General features: G+C 39.7%; 1 protein-coding gene across 1 annotated transcript in view; it reads left to right on the top strand.

The window, feature by feature from the left end:
• Window positions 1-22,802, top strand: part of TLL2 (tolloid like 2) — a gene marked incomplete at both ends in the record, with an annotated part of 137,630 nt that overhangs the window by 65,930 nt on the left and 48,898 nt on the right. The window contains 2 exons of the mRNA XM_079708879.1: window positions 16,367-16,526; window positions 18,851-18,964. Of these exons, the coding sequence (XP_079565005.1) occupies window positions 16,367-16,526; window positions 18,851-18,964 (274 nt within the window). The remainder of the gene's footprint in view (window positions 1-16,366; window positions 16,527-18,850; window positions 18,965-22,802) is intronic.

Below are 22,802 nucleotides of genomic sequence, written 5' to 3'. Positions count from 1 at the left end.
GCTTGCCGGGGTGGTTCTTTGGCTGACGTCAGCTGGGGTCACTCACTAGATTACATTCATCTAGCAGCTGGGCTGGGCCGAGAGGGCCAAAAAAAAGCTTTAGTCACATGTTTGGTGCCTCACTGTGCCTCCACATGCTGTCTTTCCACATGGACCTTCACCATTTAGTTGTCTAAGGTTTTTGTATAGCATGGTGGCTGGCTTGCCAGAGAAAGGAGACAGAAGCCACCAGTCCACTTAAGGCATGGACTCTGAACTCTCAGCATGCTACTTCTGCCACATTCTATTGGTCAAAACAAGCCAAAGGGCCAGCTCAGCTTCAAGAAAAAGAAAATAGATTCCATCCCTTAACGTGAGAAGTGGCATGAACTTACAGGGATGAGAGCTGTGGCCATATTTGGAGACCATCTACTGCCTTCCCTCCCTGCATCTTTCCTGCTCACCAGCAATAGCTATTGTCAGAATTTTTAATATTAATATTTACTGGTTTTTTGGGTGTCATATGACCCAACGAAATAAACTTGAACAGTCAGACACACTTGGCTTTGCATCCCAGCAAGCCGCTTAGTAGTTACAGCCTTGGTTAAGTTATCCAGCTCCTCATTTAAGGTTTGGAGAGAATTGGAAACAATAGTTATGCAAAGCGCATAGCCATGTGTCTGGAACTTAAAAGGTACTCAATGAGTGTAGCTCTTCCCCTTCTTTCTCTCCACCTTCATCTCCAAGAATTAGACTATCCAGCACTGAAAGTGTATCGTCCACCTCTGGACTGGGATTTCACAGCTGTTTAACAGCTGCACAGAAACACCATTAAGGAAGGCAGGAAGGAATAAGGCTCCCGCAGCCCATTAAAATTCTGCCTCTGGTTGGGTTGTACACGGTATTCACACTGCGACGAGAGATCTTCTTGGGTGTCTTAAGGAGGAGGATGACAGCATTGCCCCACCCATGCCCCACACCCTTGCAGCCAGCTACATCCATAGTCTGCAGCCCCTCAAATGATCCTGGTGTGTTTCAAGAGGATAATGTCAAGGTTAGGCCAGTCCCTCCACTCTGTATTACAGCAGCAGACGAGCAGGTCTTTAAGCATCCAGGGTGAACCTGAGGAGGAAGGAGACCCCCAAGGTGAGGTGAAGGCCATCCCTTCTAGCTTGTTCCCCCAGCCTTCCCATCTGTCCCTCCAGGACACTGTCAGGTGCCAGCCTGGGTGCCTCTTGTTTTTGTTTGAATTAAAGATAAGGCAAGTTGTGTCAGTCTCAGATTCCCCTTTAATCACAGCCCACCCCACTTCCGCCACCTCCAGAAAAAGGGACCGCCCAAGCAGGAGAAAGGATCTGAGGGAAGCCCCTGGTTGGCTGGCTGCAGCACCAGGTGTATTTCCTGGCATTATGTTGCTCCCCTCAGCCCTGATGGCGGGGATTTGTGCTTCCAGCTTTGGGGAGGTCTGGGGGACTTGGAGAATTGCTCACTCAACACCCCTTGGCAGACTGGTCTGAGGAGACTTCCTACCCTGGAGATGAGAGCTCAGCATGCATTTCGGGGCCGATAACGGGATTAATGAAATGGAGTGTGTAACTGTTCCTCAAATGAAGCTGTGACTGTTTTGGTAGAGCCTGATTTCCAGAACCATATTCATAAAAGAGAATGGACCTTTCACTTTCTGTAGCAGTCCCTAAGGGCTCTGTGCTGCAGCAAATAATAATGGAATCAGGTTGCACCAGAGAGCAGGGATCCCTCAAACTTGGGCACAGAGCATCACCTGAACCCCTGAATGTCACTTATGTCAGCATATCTGGGTGTAACCACTGAACCTGACTTCAGGCATTCTTTCTAGCCTGTCCCCAAATGCAGATGTGATGGTGATAACTGCAGCTCTCGTCGAGCCCTTACACAGCAGGTGTTTGATGTTCATTGCCTGGTTCCATGCCCATGACACCACCATGCAGCAGGAAGGAGATCTCAGGGGACAGTGGCTCGTCGAGAGCCACACAGGTAGTGAATGGCAGCATTTACCTTGAGCCTAAGTCCCCCCGACGCTGAATCTCTTGCTCTTAATCTTTGGGCTACATCAGTGGTTCTCAAACTTCCTTATGCATCCGAATCACCTGGGGAGCCTGAAAAAGCACAGATGCCTTGACAGTCCTCTAGGCCAACTGAGTCCCAATCTCAGGGCAGGGGGGCAGACACCAGAATTTTTTAAAAGCTCCCTGATTGAATCCAATGTGCAGCCAAGTTTGGGAGCCATCGTGCAGATTAATCCACAGTCTCCCCCTTTACTGAGCCTTTCAAGATCGCCACAGGCAAGGTGCGAATTTGCCCATCACCCATGGGGTGAGGGTTATGCAGATGGCTGGACTGTCAGGGTGTTTACTTCCAGTGTAGGAAGGACTGGTTGACTAATCGAAGATCCGCAGTTCCTTGCTTGAGAAGGCTGGGTCAGGCCTGGTTCCATTTATAATACGGCTGTGCCTTCAGCTGGAAACGGAACATTGAATAGCTATGGCAGATTTTCAGAGAGGAGAGGGTACACTCCCAGAGCCAGAGAATTTAAATGGACTTTATCCCCCAGCCCACCCCACCCCCAGCATGTTAAATCCCTTCAGACACCCCTGAAGGGAGTCCTCCTCTGCATTTGCTCCTCTTCAGATGCAGGCCTCTTGGACCATAATAAATAATTACATCCTTCTATTTGGACTCCAATTCCAGATAGTAGTAATCCAAGAAAATCCAATAATGACAGTTGCATTAAGATCCTTCTTCCAGGCTAAGCAGAACATCTGTTTAGACATGTTTTTAATCGGCAAATGCTTCCTGTGTTGAGTCCTCAGCAAATTAAATTTCTCACTGGACCGAGGGGGAAGCTGTCATTCAATAACCCATCTCTGGAAATTACACCCCAGTCTCTTTCCAGGTGCACTTAAGATTTTCCCATGCTGACTCGGCTGCACCAGGCCCTAACGTTACTGGGTCACATGTATATATAGCACAGCTTCTCTGAGAAACATTGGATTTCTTAGTGTTAGTCCCTCAGATAGAGAAGTATTGATATTTTTGCCCATTCTCCAAAGGAGAGTTGGCGGCGGAGGAAAATTAAGAGACTTGTTGAAAACCGTATGGGAAATAACAAACTTCCACTTGCTACATTGCTGCCTGTGATTACTTAAGACAGGATTCTAAGGATTTAAACATTAAGGACTTCAGGGCTGCCAACATTTTGGAGAGGTTTCTGCCGCAGAATTGTTTAGACTGTTGGGTTGTTTATTTTTAGAATAACTCATCCATTCTTTAACAAATTAATTCAAAATCCAAGAGCACCAAATGCTTACCACCAGCCAGATGCTGTGCTGGGTGTGAATAGAGTGGTGAATGAGCCAACCACAGTCCCTGCCCCCATGGGGCTTCCAGTCTACTGGGGCAACTCACATTTGAAATCTGGATGCAATTTGTAGTCCTGGGCTGGAAGAGCAAGTTAGAATATCTGTAGAGGCCAAGCAGGTAATGTCAATGGGTGAAATGCCTGGATGGGACCCTGTGAAGTGGGAGATAGATTCTAGCAACCAGGAAAACGTGTGCCCTGACTGTAGAGAACGGGTGCTACTTAACTGCTATGGGTTGTAAATGATGGAAGATGGGCCCACTGTTGCCAGATCTTTCCATTTTTAAAGAAAAACTAGAAAATCTGGATTTTTATGTGAAATTCCTTGATTTTTAAAAGTTGGCTTCTCAAATGAGAAGCCAACTCTGTTTTTAAGCAAAACAAAACAAAAACCCAAAGTGTAGGCCAAAAGCATCCAGGCCAAACAAAACACATCTGTGGGTTGGGTTTATCCCAAGATATGCAAGTGTGTGACTTCTGATCTAGAAATTCTAGCAGTAAAACAATTATGTTCAGGCTTAAAAATGTGTTATATACCAACTTTCTTGTTCTGGCAACTGAACTGGCAGGGACTCCTTTTACAAACATAGAACTACTGGAAAAAAATATAACCTTCCTCTTACTCCAAATTAAAAATACAGATTTAAGCTCAAAGAAAAGATAGGGAAATTGTCATTATCAGAAAAGAACAGGGAACATAAACCCATGGAACTAAGCTTCAGATGTGGCAAAACTGTGCAGAGGGCACTGAGACTGGGCCAGGATTTGGGGTACTGAGGGCTGGTGTTTTCTTTATGCCCAGGTAACAGCTATATAGGTTCAGGATTTGTGGCCTTGGTCCCATGTGAGACAGGAAGTGGAGACTGAGATCTTGCATAGAATGAACTCCTTCAAAGGGCTTCCTCATCATTAAAAAAGAAAGAAAGAAAGAAAGAGAAAGAGAGAGAGAGAGAGAGAAAGAAAAAGAAAGAAAGAAAGAAAGAAAGAAAGAAAAGAAAAGACTAGAAAAACTGTCCAGTGGCTGAAAGAAGTGGCAAGAAATCTTGCTATCTTTCCTAGGTTCTAAGTGGGGGTAAAAAAATATCTTCTATGAGAAACTGAATCCCAAAGCCTGTTTCTCAGACAGGTATAAGTTCTCAAATTTCATTTCCTATGTATGGAAACCATAAACTTAGAAATTAACATAAAAATTGATCTAGGACCCATAGAATCCCAAGAGCCCTGAAAAAATGAAAATCAGGGTCACACTCATTGCTGAGGGCATATGAGACTCTTGCAGAAAGGAATAACCCTCCCCCACAAAATGAACTTTAACTAAAAACATTAGAAACACAAAGAGTTAATCCATGAAGGATAATCAACAGAGACAATAACTTGGAGAATTAGTACCCAAGATGCAGAAATAATAGAACAATCTGTGGGAGATTAAATAGGTATGCATAAAACGACTAAAGAGCCAATGGGAGAATTTGAATGTGGGGGAAAAAAAGAACAGATCAATTTAGAAGCCACTAAATAGGACTTTTGGTAATGATAACTGTATTTATTGAAACTGGAATGGGATAAATAGTATATTGAACACAACAGAAGAGAGAATTATTGAAACAGAAGAGAGAATTATTGAAACAGAAAATAGATCTGAGGGGGAGGAGCTTCAAGATGGCAGAAGAGTAAGACGTGGAGATCACCTTCCTCCCCACAAATACATCAGAAATACATCTACATGTGGAACAACTCCTACAGAACACCTACTGAACGCCGACAGAAGACCTCAGACCCCCCAAAAGGCAATAAACTCCCCACGTAACTGGGTAGGGCAAAAGAAAAAAGAATAAACAGAGACAAAAGAATAGGGACGGGACCTGCACCAGTGGGAGGGAGCTGTGAAGGAGGAAATGTTTCCACACACGAGGAAGCCCCTTTGCGGGCGGAGACTGCGGGTGGCAGAGAGGGGAAGCTCCGGAGCCACGGAGGAGAGTGCAGCAACAGGGGTGTGGAGGGCAAAGCGGAGAGATTCCCACACAGAGGATTGGTGCGGACCAGCACTCACCAGCCCGAGAGGCTTGTCTGCTCACCTGCCGGGGTGGGCAGGGGCTGGGAGCTGAGGCTCGGGCTTCGGAGGTCCCATCCCTGTTCTTTTGTCTCTGTTTTTTCTTTTCTCTTTTGCCCTACCCAGGTACGTGGGGGAGTTTATCGCCTTTTGGGAGGTCTGAGGTCTTCTGCCAGCGTTCAGTAGGTGTTCTGTAGGAGTTGTTCCACATGTAGATGTATTTCTGATCCCAGGGAGAGGACTGAGGTTGGCTGCGTGAACACAGTCTGAATGGGGCTAGTGCACCACAGCTAGCCAAGAGGGAGTCCAGGAAAAAGTCTGGACCTGCCAAAGAGGCAAGAGACTACTTCTTGCCTCTTTGTTTCCTGGTGCACTAGGAGAGGGGATTAAGAGTGCAGCTTAAAGGAGCTCCAGAGACGGCGTGAGCCACGGCTATCAGAGCAGACCCCAGAGATGGGCATGAGACTCTAAGGCTGCTGCTGGAGCCACCAAGAAGCCTTTGAGCAAGCACAGGTCACTATCCACACCTCCCCTCCTGGGAGCCTATGCAGCCCGCCACTGCCAGGGTCCCGTGATCCAGGGACAGCTTCCCCGGGAGAACGCATGGCGCACCTCAGGCTGGTGCAACGTCACGCAGGCCTCTGCCGCCGCAGGCTCGCCCCAAACTCTGTACCCCTCCTTCCCCCCGGCCTGAGTGAGCCAGAGCCCCCGAATCAGCTGCTCCTTTAACCCCGTCCTGTCTGAGCAAAGAACAGATGCCCTCAGGCGACCTACACGCAGAGGCAGGGCCAAATCCAAAGCTGAACCCCAGGAGCTGTGCGAACAAAGAAGAGAAAGGGAAATCTCATCCAGCAGCCTCAGGAGCAGCGGATTAAACCTCCACAAGCAACTTGATGTACCCTGCATCTGTGGAATACCAGAATAGACAACGAATCATCCCAAACTGAGGAGGTGGACTTTGGGAGCAACGATATATATATATTTCCCCCTTTTTCTCTTTTTGTGACTGTGTATCTGTATGCTTCTGTGTGTGATTTTGTCTGTATAGCTTTGCTATTACCATTTGTCCTAGGGTTCTGTCTGTCCATTTGGTTTCTTTTTTCTTCTTTTTAGTATATTTTTTAGCTCTTGTTATCATTGGTTGATTTGCTTTTTTGTTTCCTTGCTCTCTTCTTTCTTTCTTTTTTTAAATTACTTTTTAAATTTTTTTAATAATTATTTTTTATTTTAATAACTTTATTTTATCTTTTTCTTTCTTTCTTTCTCCCTTTTATTCTGAGCCATGTGGATGACAGGCTCTTGGTGCTCGAGCCAGGATCAGGGCTGTGCATTTTAGGTGGGAGAGCCAAGTTCAGGACGTTGGTCCACCAGAAACCTCCTAGCTCCATGTAATATCAAACAGTGAAAATCTCCCAGAGATCTCCATCTCAATGCCAAGACCCAGCTCCACTCAACGACCAGCAAGCTACATTGCTGGACACCCTATGCCAAACAACTAACAAGACAGGAACATGACCCCACCCATTAGCAGAGAGGCTGCCTAAAATCATAATAAGGTCACAGACACCCAAAAACACACCACCAGACGTGGACCTGCCCACCAGAAACAGAAGATCCGGCCTCATCCACCAGAACACAGGTACTAGTCCCCTCCACTACGAAGCCTACACAACCCACTGAACCAACCTTAGCCACTGGGGACAGACACTAAAAACAACGGGAACTATGAACCGGCAGCCTGCGAAAAGGAGACCTCAAACACAGTAAGTTAAGCAAAATGAGAAGACAGAGAAACATACAGCAGATGAAGGAGCAAGGTAAAAACCCACCAGACCTAACAAATGCAGAGGAAGTAGTCAGTCTACCTGAAAAAGAATTCAGAATAATGATAGTAAAGATGATCCAAAATCATGGAAATAGAATGGGGAAAATACAAGAAACGTTTAACAAGGACCTAGAAGAACTAAAGAGCAAACAAACAATAATGAACAAGACAATAAATGAAATTAAAAATTCTCTAGAAGGAATAAATAGCAGAATAACTGAGACAGAAGAACGGATAAGTGACCTGGAAGATAATATAGTGGAAATAACTACCGCAGAGCAGAATAAAGAAAAAAGAATGAAAAGATTGAGGACAGTCTCAGAGACATCTGGGACAACGTTAAACATACCAACATTCAAATTATAGGGGTCCCAGAAGAAGAAGAGAAAAAGAAAGGGATTGTGAAAATATTTGAAGAGATTATAGTTGAAAATTTCCCTAATATGGGAAAGGAAATAGTCAATCAAGTCCAGGAAGCACAGAGAGTCTCATACAGGATAAATCCAAGGAAAAACAGGCCAAGACACATATTAATCAAACTATCAAAAATTAAATACAAAGAAAACATATTAAAAGCAGCAAGGGAAAAACAACAAGTAACATAGAAGGGAGTCCCCATAAGGTTAACAGCTGATCTTTCGGCAGAAACTCTGCAAGCCAGAAGGGAGGGGCAGGACATGTTTAAAGTGATGAAAGGGAAAAACCTACAACCAACCTACAATTCTACCCAGCAAGGATCTCATTCAGATCCGACGGAGAATTTAAAACCTTTACAGACAAGCAAAAGCTAAGAGAATTCAGCACCACCAAACCAGCTTTACAACAAATGCTAAAGGAACTTCTCTAGGCAGAAAACACAAGAGAAAGAAAAGACCTACAATAACAAACCCAAAACAATTAAGAAAATGGCAATAGGAACATATGTATCGATAATTACCTTAAATGTAAATGGATTAAATGCTCCAACCAAAAGACATAGACTGGCTGAATGGATACAAAAACAAGACCCGTATATATGCTGTCTACAAGAGACCCACTTCAGACCTAGGGACACATACTGACTGAAAGTGAGGGAATGGAAAAAGATATCCCATGCAAATGGAAATCAAAAGGAAGCTGGAGTAGCAATTCTCATATCAGACAAAATAGACTTTAAAACAAAGACTATTACAAGAGATAAAGAAGGACACTACATAATGATCAAGGGATCAATCCAAGAAGAAGATAGAACTATTGTAAATATTTATGCACCCAACATAGGAGCACCTCAATACATAAGGCAAATACTAACAGCCATAAAAGGGGAAACCAACAGTAACACAATCATGGTAGGGGACTTTAACACCCTACATTCACCAATGGACAGATCATCCAAAAGGAAAATAAATAAGGAAGCACAAGCTTTAAATACTACATTACACAAGATAGACTTAACTGATATTTATAGGACATTCCATCCAAAAACAACAGAATACACTTTCTTCTCAAGTGTTCATGGAACCTTGTCCAGGATAGATTGTATCTTGGGTCACAAATCAAGCCTTGGTAAATTTAAGAAAATTGAAATTGTATCAAGTATCTTTTCCGACCACAATGCTATGAGACTAGATATCAATTACAGGAAAAAATGTGTAAAAAATACAAACACATGGAGGCTAAAGAATACACTACTTATTAACCAAGAGATCACTGAAGAAATCAAAGAGGCAATCAAAAAATACCTAGAAACAAATGACAATGAAAACACGATGACCCAAAACCTATGGGATGTAGAAAAATCAGTTCTAAGAGGGAAGTTTATAACAATACAATCCTACCTTAAGAAACAAGAAACATCTCAAATAAACAACCTAACCTTACACCTAAAGGAATTAGAGAAAAAAGAACAAAAAAAACCCCAAAGGTAGCAGAAGAAAAGAAATCATAAAGATCAGATCAGAAATAAATGAAAAAGAAATGAAGGAAACAATAGCAAAGATCAATAAAACTAAAAGCTGGTTCTTTGAGAAGATAAACAAAATCGATAAACCACTAGCCAGACTCATCAAGAAAAAAAGGGAGAAGACTCAAATCAATAGAATTAGAAATGAAAAAGGAGAAGTAACAACTGACACTGTAGAAATACAAAGGATGATGAGAGATTACTACAAGCAACTCCATGCAAATAAAGTGGACAACCTGGAAGAAATGGACAAATTCTTAGAAATGCACAACCTTCCGAGACTGAACCAGGAAGAAATAGGAAATATGAACAGACCAATCACAAGCACTGAAATTGAAACTGTGATTAAACATCTTCTAACAAACAAAAGCCCAGGACCAGATGGCTTCACAGGCGAATTCTATCAAACATTTAGAGAAGAGCTAACACCTATCCTTCCCAAACTCTTCCAAAATATAGCAGAGGAGGAACACTCCCAAACTCATTCTACCAGGCCACCCTCACCCTAATACCAAAACCAGACAAAGATGTCACAAAGAAAGAAAACTACAGGCCAGTATCACTGATGAACATAGGTGCAAAAATCCTCAACAAAATACTAGCAAAGAGAATCAGACAGCATATTAAAAGGATCATACAGCATGATCAAGTGGGGTTTATCCCAGGAATGCAAGAATTCTTCACTATATGCAAATAAATCAATGTGATACACCATATTAACAAATTGAAGGAGAAAAACCATATGATCATCTCAACAGATGCAGAGAAAGCTTTTGACAAACTTCAATACCATTTATGATAAAAACTCTCCAGAAAGTAGGCATAGAGGGAACTTACCTCAACATAATAAAGGCCATGTTTGACAAACCCACAGCCAACATCGTCCTCAATGGTGAAAAACTGAAACCATTTCTACTAAGATCAGTAACAAGACAAGGTTGCCCATTCTCACCACTATTTTTCAATATAGTTTTGGAAGTTTTAGCCACAGCAATCAGAGGAGAAAAAGAAATCCAAATCGGAAAAGAAGAAGTAAAGTTGTCACTGTTTGCAGATGACATGCTACTATACATAGAGAACCCTAAAGATGCTACCAGAAAACTACTAGAGCTAATCAATGAATTTGGTAAAGTAGCAGGATACAAAATTAAGGCACAGAACTCTCTTGCATTCCTGTACACTAATGATGAAAACTCTGAAAGTGAAATTAATAGAACACTCGATTTACCATTGCAACAAACAGAACAAAATATCTAGGAATAAACCTACCTAAGGAGACAAAAGACCTGTATGCAGAAAATTATAAGACACTGATGAAAGAAATTAAAGATGATACAAATAGATGGAGAGATATACCATGTTCTTGGATTGGAAGAATCAACATTGTGAAAATGACTATATTACCGAAAGCAATGTATAGATTCAATGCAATCCGTATCAAACTACCACTGGAATTTTTCACAGAACTAGAACAAAAAATTTCACAATTTGTATGGAAAAACAAAGACTCCGAATAGCCAAAGCAATCTTGGGAAAGAAGAATGGAGCTGGAGGAATCAGGCTCCCTGACTTCAGACTATACTACAAAGCTACAGTGATCAAGACAGTATGGTACTGGCACAAAAACAGCAATATAGATCAATGGAACAGGATAGAAAACCCAGAGATAAACCCACGCACATATGGTCACCTTATTTTTGATAAAGGAGGCAAGAATATACAATGGAGAACAGACAGACTCTTCAATAAATGGTGCTGGGAAAACTGGACAGATACATGTAAAAGAATGAAATTGGAACACTCCCTAACACCAAGCACAAAAATAAACTCAAAATTGATTAAAGACCTAAATGTAAGGCCTAAACGTAAGGCGAGACACTGTAAAACTCTTAAGGGAAAACATAGGAAGAACACTCTTTGACATAAATCACAGCAAGATCCTTTTTGACCCACCTCCTAGAGAAATGGAAATAAAAACAAAAATAAACAAATGGGACCTAATCAAACTTAAAAGCTTTTGTACAGCAAAGGAAACCATGAACAAGACGAAAAGACAACCCTCAGAATGGGAGAAAATATTTGCAAATGAAGCAACTGACAAAGGATTAATCTCCAAAATTTAAAAGCAGCTCATTCAGCTCAATATCAAAAAAACAAACAACACAATCCAAAAATGGGCAGAAGACCTAAATAGACATTTCTTCTAAAGAAGATATACAGATTGCCAACAAACACATGAAAGGATGCTCAACATCACTAGTCATTAGAGAAATGCAAATCAAAACTACAATGACGTATCACCTCACAGCAGTCAGAATGGCCATGATGAAAAAATCTACAAACAATAAATGCTGGTGAGGGTGTGGAGAAAAGGGAATGCTCTTGCGCTGTTGGTGGGAATGTAAATTGATACAGCCACTATGGAGAACAGTATGGAGGTTCCTTAAAAAGCTAAAAATAGAACTACCATATGACCCAGCAATCCCACTACTGGGCACATACCCTGAGGAAACCATAATTCAAAAAGACATGTACCACAATGTTCATTGCAGCACTATTTATCATAGCAAGGACATGGAAGCAACCTAAGTTGACTATCGACTGGTGAATGGATAAAGAAGATATGGCACATATATACAATGGAATATTACTCAGCCATAAAAAAAACGAAATTGACTTATTTGTAGTGAGGTGGATGGACCTAGAGTCTGTCATACAGAGTGAAATAAGTCAGAAAGAGAAACAAATACCATGTGCTAACACATATATGTGGAATCTAAAAAAAAAAAAGGTTCTGAAGAACCTAGGGACAGGACAGGAATAAAGATGCCGATGTAGAGAGTGGACTTGAGGTCACAGGGAAGGGGAAGGGGAAGCTGGGACGAAGTGAGAGAGTGGCATGGACATATATACACTACCAAATGTAAAATCAATAGCTAATGGGAAGCTGCCACATAGCACAGGGAGATCAGCTCAGTGCTTTTGACCACCTAGAGGGATGGGATAGGGAGGGTGGGGGGAAACACAAGAGGGAGGAGATATGGGGATATATGTATATGTATGGCTCATTCACTTTGTTATAAAGCAGAAACTAACACACCATTTTAGAGCAATTGTACTCCAATAAAGATGTTAAAAAAACAAACAAACAGAAAACCAAAATAGTTCTAGAAGTCGTAGACACTGTAATAAGGCAAGAAAAAAAATTAAAGGCATACAAATTGGAAAGGAATAAATAAAACTGTTCTGATTTCCAAATGACATGTTTGTCTATGTAGAAGATCTCAAGGAATCTACCACAAACAAACAACTCGTAGAACTAATAAGTGAGTTTAAGAAGATGGCAGAATACAAGACCAAAACACAAAAAAATGCTTATATTTCTAATAATAAACTACAGAAACCAAAATTAAAAACACAATACCATTTATAATCACTCAACAAAAATGAAATACTTATACACTTTAAAAAACATGTATAATATTTGTGTACTGAAAATTACACAATGCAGGTGAAAGAAATAAAGACCTACATAAATGGAGAGAAATACCATGTCCATGGATTGGAAGGAAGACTCAGTATAGTAAAGATGCCAGTTCTCTCCAAATTGATCTGTAGTTTTAATGTAATTCCCATTAAAATCTCAGCATTTTTTTTGTAGACATAGATAAGCTTACTTTAAAATTTGTATGGAAAGACACAAAATGCATGTGGAAACATAGCTAAAACAATGGAAAAGAAATCTAAAATGAGAGTAATCACTCTGCCTGATATTAAGGCTTACTACAGGCCTTCCTCAGTATCCTTGGGGGATTGGTTCCAGGACCCTTCACGGATACCAAAATCTGTGGATGCTTCAGCACCTTATATAAAATGGCATAGTATTTACATATAAACTATGCACATCCTCCCATATACTTCAAATCATCTCCAGATTACTTTTAATACCTAATGCATTGTAAATGCTACATATTTGCTGGTTCACGGCAAATTCAAGTTTTGCTTTTTGGAACTCTCTGGAATTAAAAAAGTACTTTTGAGCCACAGTTGTTTGAATCTCCAATGCTAAACCCAGGGATATGGAGGACTGACTGTATATAATTACAGTAATAAGACAGTGTTATATTACCAGAGGGATAAACACATTGATCAATGGAACATTAATAGAGAACCCAGAAATAAACCCTATTACTATATGACCCAGCAGTTCCACTCTTGGGTATTTATCTCAGGGAAATAAAAATCTTCACAAAGACACCTGTTCATGAATATTCGTAACAGGTTTGTTTGTAAGAGCTGAAAACAACCCAGATGTCCTTCAACAGGTGAATGGTCAAACAAACTGTGTACTACTCAACAATAAAAAGAAACTATTGATACATGCAGCAACTTGGATGAATCTCCAGGGAATTGCACTGAGTGAGAAAAGCCAATTCCCAAAGGTTATATATTGTAGGATTCCTTTTAAATAATATTCTTCAAATGAAAACATTTTTGCAATGGAGAACAGATTAGTGGTTGAGAGTTTAGGGATGGGTTGGGAGGGAGGGGAAGGGAGGTGGATGTGATTTTAAAATGACAATATGAGGGATCCTTATGGTGATGGAACTATTCAGTATCTTGAATGTGGTGGTAGATACACAAACCTATACATGTGATAAAATTGTGTAGAACTAGATACACACACACACACAAGTATACATAATGGTGGGGAAATCTTAATGAGATCAGTAGATGTCCATATCCCAGTTGTGATACGGTACTATAGCTTCATAAAATATTTCTACTGGGGAAAACAGAGTAAAGGGTATACAAAATCTCTCAGTATTATTTCTTGCAACTTCATGTGGATCTACAATTATTTCAAAAAATTTTCAATTTACAAAAACTATTTCATATACAGTAAAAAAGTAATATTGAACCTCAACATTATGACCATTGCAAAACTTGTTTTATTGTTTGTTGTGGGAAATGTATTGCTTACAGAATAGCACCTATTGAATGACTCATTTAAAACAAAAAACATAATTACACAAAAAGATTGAAAATATGTAGATGCAGAAAAGTTATATGAGGCAAACCCTAATCAAAATAAAACTGGCATAGCAATATTAATATCAGTCAAAATAATCTTTATTATGGATGAACATTATTACAGATAAAGAGGGTATTTAATGATGAAAGAAGCAATTTAGCTGGAACATTTAACAACCCTTAACTTGTCTTATTTAACTAACATAGCCTTGAACAATGTGAAGGAAAAATTAAAAATAAAGGAGAAGATGACAGTTCACGAACGTAGTTCTCAAGGTTGTTTAAAACACTTCTCTCAGTAACAGATACACTAGGAGCCAAAAACATTTGTAAATAGAATATTTGAACAACATATGTAGCACCCTTCAACCATTAATTTTGGAAACTGATGCACATTAGTTCAAGGTTATAAGGAATATTTATAAAAACTATCACGTAGTGGGCTACAAAGCAATGCTCAAAACACCAAAGAATTTATACCTTGGAGCATGGGCCACCATCCATGGCCAGAAGGCCAAATCCAGCCTGCCATCTGTTTTTGCAAATAAAATGTTATTGGAACACAGCCATACCCATTCATTTACACAGTGTCTACGGCTGCTTTCACACTATAATAGCAGAGTTGGGTAGTTGCAACAGAGAATATATTAACCACAAAACTTAAAATATTTACTATCTGGCTTTTTACAGAAAAAGTTTGCTGGCCTGTGCCTTGGAGAATAGGTCCTTGGAACACAAAGCAATGTTAGACATCAATAACACACAGAGAGACAAATGTTTAGAAATTAAAAATCACACCTCTAAATAATCCAAGGATCAAAGAAGAAAGTCCAAATGGAACTTACAGAATATATCAAAGTCTAACATTGAAATGTACATGTCAAAAGATGGGATGCAGGCAAAGAGGAACTCAGAGAAATTTTAGTGTAAAAATGGTAATATTAGAATGTAAGAAAGATTGAAAATTAATGTGCCAAACATTCAACTCAAGAAACTAGAAAAGGATGGCCGATTGATTTGTTACAAAGGTGCCAAGACAATTCCATGGGGGAAAAACTAGTCTTTTCATCAAATGGTGCTAGTAGAACTGGATATTGCATACAAAAGAATGAAATTAGACCCCAACCTCACACCGTATACAAAAATTAACTCAAAATGATTGAAGAGCTAAATACAAGAGCTAAAACTATAGAACTAAACATAGATATAAATCATTATGAGTTTGGATTAAGCTGTATAGGTACACCTCAGAAATATTGTAGGTTCGGTTTCAGACTACTGCAATAAAATGAATATGGCAATAAAGTGAGTTGCACAAATTTTTTGGTTTCCCACTGCATATAAAAGTTATGTTTACAATAAACTGTAGTTTATTAAGTGTGCAAAAACAATGTACATACCTTAATTTTAAAATACTGCTAAAAAATGTTAACCATCACCTGACAATTCAGGGTTGCCACAAACCTTCAATTTGTAAAAAACACACAATAAAGTGAAGAACAATTAAACAAGGTATGCCTGTAATTTATTATAGATGATACAAAAAGCAACAAAAGAAAAAATGCATAGATTGGACTTCATCGTAATTTAAAACTTCTGTGCTTCAAAGGACAGTATCATAAAAATGAAAAGACAATCTGTAGAATAGAAGAAAATATTTGCAGATCATATATCTGATAAGGGTCTGGTATCCAGAATATATAAAGAATAATTATAACACAACAATAAAAAGACAACACAATTAAGAAATGGACAAAAGATTTGAATAGACATTTCACCAAAGAAGATATATGAATGACTAATAAGCACACGAAGAGACATTTAACATCATTAGTCATTAGGGAAATGTAAATCAGAACCACAATGAGATGCCACCCACTTCACACCCATTAGGATGGCTATAACCAAAAAGATTGATGATAACAAGTGTTGACGAGGATGTGGAGACACTGGAACCCTGATGCTTTGCTGGTGGGAATGTAAAATGATGCAGCTCCTTTGGAAAACAGTCTGATAGTCCTCTAAAAGGTTAAACATAGAATTACTATATGCCCCAACAATTCCACTCTTTGACAAATACCCAAGAGAACTGTAAATATATGTCCACACAAAGTAAACGGCATCATGACTCTCTTGCAGATGGCAAGGAGAATGCTGTGCTTCCACAGAGCCCTGGGACCTTGCATGCTGGAGCTGAGACCTTCTCTCCCCGGGTCCGAAGAGCTACAACCTCAAGGACAGAGAGGATATGGCCAGGAGGGGTCATCCCCTATGTCATTGGAGGGAACTTCACCGGTCAGTAGCTCCAAATGAGGTCTGGTTTGGGGCTGGATGCTTTGTCTTCCTAGGTGGGCAAAGTCCTCCCAGGAAGGACTTAGGTGGGATGGAATAGACCCCAGAGCCATAGCAGTCCCCCTGCTGAAGCTCCCTCTTGCCCACAGGGTCTAGTGCAATCGGCCTGAGGAAACTGCAGTCTCTGTTGGTGCTATGTCCTCAAAAGTCTCACCTGGTCCCTGAGGCTTCATGCAGGGGGTGACCCTATGACCCTGGTGGAGTCCCTGCCCTCCTTCCTGACAGCATCCATGCCCTTGGTTCTGTTGCACTCCCATGGCATTAATCCAGGGCCACCAGTGCCAGATCCTTAATTAGGTGCTGGTGATAAAAATATGATTAAGATGTCATCCTGCTCTCAAGGGGCCCTCAGTCCTAATAAGAGAGAGAGAGAGGTGTTCCTAAAGAATTAAAATGTGGGAATTGTCATCAGCTACTAACTTTTGTTCCTTGGTGTCTTAACCATGTTCTTTCAGATCTGGTGTGCTTTTCTGGCCAAAGATTTATATAATCTTCTTCCAAATTAACTAATTTTATATAGAGAACTTTGTTTACACGGAGATATTTGTTATTAGTAGGATTGCCATTTTGGTGAGTAATTGCTTTATAAACAATTTTAACTAAAAGTGTCAAGATGTCACTTGACACTTGGATGGCTAAGTTACTCTTCTATATGTATGTTTTGGGGGGACATTATGACACCACAGCCACATCTTCTACACTATGATGGGAGCCTCCCAATGGTTCATTGGTTTGTTTTTTGCAACAAAGACTTTCTAGAATTCAGACCCAATCCCCAACCAGCCTGTGTACTTCCCAAACAACTATTTTTCTAGATCCTTCTCATTGCTTCTAGCAAAATCAAAATACAGTAGTATTATTTATTTCAGATTGATAGATTTTGAAAAGAATACTTATTGACTAGATGGAACTATCAGCCTAGAGTTTACAACTACTTTATTCTTGCTCCCAATTTACTTATTGCTTTTCCAATTTCTAACCAGGGAAATATGAAGAAAGGTTCAGAGGAAGTATGAAATTCATCTGTTTTCAAAGGACTTGCAGAAAATTAGGCTCAAGGATCCCCCAGCAAGACTAAGTGAGAGAGTGGCATGGACATATATACACTACCAAATGTAAAATAGATAGCTAGTGGGAAGCAGCCTCATAGCACAGGGAGATCAGCTCAGTGCTTTGTGTCCACCTAGAGGGGTGGGATAGGGAGGGTGGGAGGGAGACACAAGAGGGAGGAGATATGGGGATATATGTATACATATAGCTGATTCACTTTGTTATACAGCAGAAACTAACACACCATTGTAAAGCAATATACTCCAATAAAGATGTTAAAAAAAAAGAATGATACAACAGGATTATTATATTTGAAAAAAAAGGATCCCCCAGCAAACACTGAACCCCAATGCAAAAGTAGCATGAATGTACATGTAAATAGAATTTATAGAGCATATGGGAGCACCCTCCTATAGGTATAAAATAGAATGAAGGGGTGGAATGCAGTGCTGGTGATTTACTTCAAGAGCCTAAAATTGCCAAATTGAATAACCTGAGTAACATTTTTTTTTTTTTTTTTTTTTTGCCGTACGCGGGCCTCTCACTATTGTGGCCCCTCCCGTTGCGGAGCACAGGCTCCGCGGCCATGGCTCATGGGCCCAGCCGCTCCGCGGTATGTGGGATCCTCCCGGACCGGGGCACGAACCCGTGTCCCCTGCATCAGCAGGCGGACTCTCAACCACTGCGCCACCAGGGAAGCCCCTGAGTAACATTTTTTTAAATTTAGAAAAGTACTTTCAATACAAAGGAAAAGTTGGGAAGCTGGGAACATTTTGAAAAATCTATTTTTACCCTCTCCCAATTCACAAACTCCTACTCTCTAGGTTTTGGTAATTCAGGAAAGTTATATTGTATTCTTAGCTAGGGAAATCCTTAGTCCTAGTTCATTTTTATTCTGGGGCACCCAAATGAGCTTTTTTTTTTTTTTTTTTTTTTTTTTTTTTTTGCGGAATGCGGGCCTCTCACTGTTGTGGCCTCTCCTGTTGCGGGGCACAGGCTCCGGACGCGCAGGCTCAGCGGCCATGGCTCACGGGCCCAGCTGCTCCGCGGCACGTGGGATCTTCCCGGACCGGGGCACAAACCCGTGTCTCCTGCATTGGCAGGCAGACTCTCAACCACTGCGCCACCAGGGAAGCCCCAAATGAGCTTTTTTTGATCATTAGAACATGGTTTGTTGTCAGCCAGCATTTAAGGAAGGTATGGACCTGTCATTTCAGGAAGCCAGAGAGCCATTTTTAAGCAGGCCATGAGACACTGGGAAAAGCACACCTGTGTGACCTTCATAGAGAGGACGGATGAAGAAAGCTTTATTGTGTTCAGTTACAGAACCTGTGGGTAAGTGAAAGCAAGTTCACCTCAGTGGAATCTGAGGCAGACAGTTCAGATGGCTCATGAGTCTTGAATTTTCTCTCTAAAACAAAGTGTTTCCAATATGCTGTAATATATAGAAGCCCAGCATTTGTCAGAAACTCTTCTTGCCCTCAATGAACTCACAATCCAGGGACAAAGTAGGTAGGTCAAGAGGAAGACTCCAGAATGACAAGATGTCTGTATGTCCTGTCATGGGAGCAGTTGAAGGAATTGGGAGTGTTTCATACAAAGTGGTTCTGAGCCACCTTGGGGCCAGTGATTCCACTGAGAATCTGATGAAGCTATGGGCTCCCTCATTATGGATGTACATATATGCAAAATTCTACATGTAATTTTATGGGCTCCATGGGCTTACAGACTTCCTCCAGAAAACATAACAAATAATAAGATGACTGGGTTATGACTATCTGTTATGCCAATAAATGTAAGTGTGATATACTCTCCTATTGAAAAGTTTCCCATATTAGTTCAAAAACTTAAACCCAACTACATGCTGTATACATGAGATGACTACTGAAGAAAATGATCCAGAAAGGTTTAAAAGTAAAAGGTAAGATGGCATACAGGCAAATACCAACAAAAATAAAGCTGGGATCACAATTCTAGTTGTAGACAGGCTTTTTTGTTGTTGTTTTTTTTAAGTCAGAAAGTACTAAAAAAAGAAAGGTGAGACACTTTATATTGAGAAAGAATTCAAACTACGGTGAGAATATAACAGTCATAAATCTTTATGCACCAAATAGCATAGCATTAAAAGTCATATAACAAGCCCCAGGGGTTTCAAGGGTAAATTGAGAGAAACACTAGCAGCAGAAGACTTTATTTCATGTCTGGCAACCCAAGTAGATCAATGTCAAGTTGACCAAACAAGAAGTAGAGATTTGTAGAGGACTGGAAAAATATAATTAGTAGAGTTGATCCTATGGGTCTATCAGATTCTATAACCTGATAACACATTTTTTAAATGCCTACTGAATGTTTGTAGACATTGTCCATCTGTTAAGTATTAATAACACCTCAATGAATTCTAAAAGACAGAGATAACGTTAAAATATTCTCTGATTGCAAAGCAGTGAAACTGGACATAATAACATAATAACAACAAAAGATAGAATAAATACTCCTGCATTACCTGGTAAGTTAAAAGTTCCCTTTTTTACAACTCTTAGGTCATAAAGAAATCAGGATTAAAATGATAAGAAGTCTAGATAATGAAAGCCCTACAATTCAAAATTGAAGAGATCTGGGTAAAGCTATGTCCATAAGAAAACCCACAGCCTCAGATATCCACATCACTAAGAATGACAATGAAATATTCAGTTCAAAGACATAAGCAAAATAAATAAATACATAAAACCCACCACCACAACAAAACAAACCTAATGAGAGCAGAAGAAAATGGACAAGGTAACACATTATAGGACTGATAAATTAAAGGGTAAATTCTTTGAATAAACAAACAAAAAACTGTAGACAAACTACTTACTGGTTAGTCTAAGACAAAAAAGTGACAAAGCAGAAATATACAAAATCAGACATGCAAAAGGGGGAAGTAACCACAGATTCAGCAGAATCATAAAAGAGTACTTTATAAAACTCTAAGGCAAGAAATGTGGAAATCTGGATAATGTGAATGACTTCAAGGTAAATATAAAGGGCTGGCACAGGCCAGTAACTTTGAAAGAAATTGGAAAATTGGTGGAAAAACTTTCTCCCCCACACCTCCAATCTAGACTTTCACAGATGAATTCTTTCAAAACTTCAAGAAACAGATTATTCTGGTACAATTTAAGTTTTTTAGAGCATAAAAGAACACTTTCTTCCAATTTACTTTTAATGAAGTATCATGGCATTGCTGCCCCCTAATGAAAAAGGTGGCACCAAGAAAGAAAATTATTGACTCGCCTAACTTATGAACAGCCATGAAAAATCCTAACTAAAATGTTGGCACATAGAACACAGCAGTAAAAGAATAGAAGAGTAGGCTGCCAAGAAGGTTTATCTAAGGAATACAAGACTAGTTCAACATTAGGAAATCTGTTTGCATGATTCAACATATTGATAGATCAAAGGAGATAAACCATATTCATGTCTCAATAGATGCTAAAAAGGCATCTGCACATTTCGACATGCCTTTGTTGTTTTAAAAAAGTAGTCAAGGTAGTACAAGAAGAGATGTCAAGGATAGATCTTTGACTTACACACACACACACACACGCACACACACGCGCGCGCGCACACACACACACACACACACACATATATATTCCTAAAGCACATTTCATGTTTATCAGAGATAATTCTAGAAGCATTTCTGTTAGAGTCAGGAACAAGTCAAAGATGTTCATGATCACCACCATTATTTAACATTTTTTTTCTGGAAATAATAGCTAATGTAATTTGACAAGAGAAAGAGATAAACACAATGAATATTGGCAGGAACAAGCCAGTGTTTGTATTGTTTGAAGTTAATGTAATGTGTGCCTAAAAAACTCAGAAAATCAATTGAAGAACTATCAGAAACAAAAGGAGACCCTATTAAAGTGACTGATTACAAAATTAATAAACAGAAAATTAATTACTTTTCCTTTAATGAAATAATTTGATATACTTTCATAATGGAGAAAATCACAACTTTAATAGAAGCATAGTAGATAATACATCTAAGAATAAACTTAACAAAAATGCAAACATATGCCAGACCTATAGAAAGAAAATGCCAAAACTCTAAAGAAACTTAAAAAAGAAGAAAAAACGAAAATGCATACCATTTCCTGATATGGAAATGCCCAACATAGTAAAGATGTCAGGACTTCCTAAAATAACCTATAAATTCATGCCTATAAATTCCTATAAATTCATCTGATTTATATGTATATGTGGGTATGTGTATACATGTATTTTAAGAACTTGAACAAATGGTATTAGAGTTTTTCATGTAGAAATAACTGAGAGAGAGAGAGAGAGAGAGAGAGAAACCAAACAATAGTGACAGGGACAGAGATAGGGGAGTTTTTGGTATTCTATCCCAACATATAGGATATTAAAATGCAAATGAAGATAATAACAGTGAAAACCATTTGGAACTCAATAAAAAAATAGATAATATGGAACAAAAGAGTTTAAAATGAATATGTTTATACACAAATTTAGGTAGCATTTTAAATGAGTGAGAGAAAGATGGATTAGTCAATTGGGATAATTAAATAGCTCATTGTGAAAAAAATAAAGCTGGAATCTTACCTCACTTCTTTTTTAAAAAAATTTATTTATTTTTAAATTTATTTATTTTTGACTGCGTTGGGTCTTCGTTGCTGCACGCGGGCTTTCTCTAGTTGCGGCAAGCGGGGGCTATTCTTCATTGTGGTGTGCGGGCTTCTCATTGCAGTGGCTTCTCTTGTTGTGGAGCATGGACTCTAGGTGTGCAGGCTTCAGTAGTTGTGGCATGCAGGCTCAGTAGTTGTGGCTCGAGGTCTCTAGAGCGCAGGCTCAGTAGTTGTGGCGCACAGGCTTTGTTGCTCCACAGCATGTGGGATCTTCCTGGACCAAGGCTCGAACCCGTGTCCCCTGCATTGGCAGGCAGACTCTTAACCACTGTGCCACCAGGGAAGCCCTACCTCACTTCTTATACCAAAAATTATTCTAGCTGGATGAAAGATATAAACATTTTGAAAAGAAAAAGAAAGAAAAGAAAAAGAAACAAAAATTTGAAAAGTATTAGAAGGAAGCAAGAGTGGATTTTACTTGTAATCTTGGAATGCAGATGGCCTTTCTAAACAGAACATAAGAAAATAAAGACATG

This window comes from Hyperoodon ampullatus, assembly GCF_949752795.1.
Source record: "Hyperoodon ampullatus genome assembly, chromosome: 1".
Lineage (NCBI taxonomy): Eukaryota > Metazoa > Chordata > Mammalia > Artiodactyla > Ziphiidae > Hyperoodon > Hyperoodon ampullatus.
The sequence above is the reverse complement of the archived record's forward strand: the minus strand, read 5'-3'. Positions and strand labels throughout refer to the sequence as shown.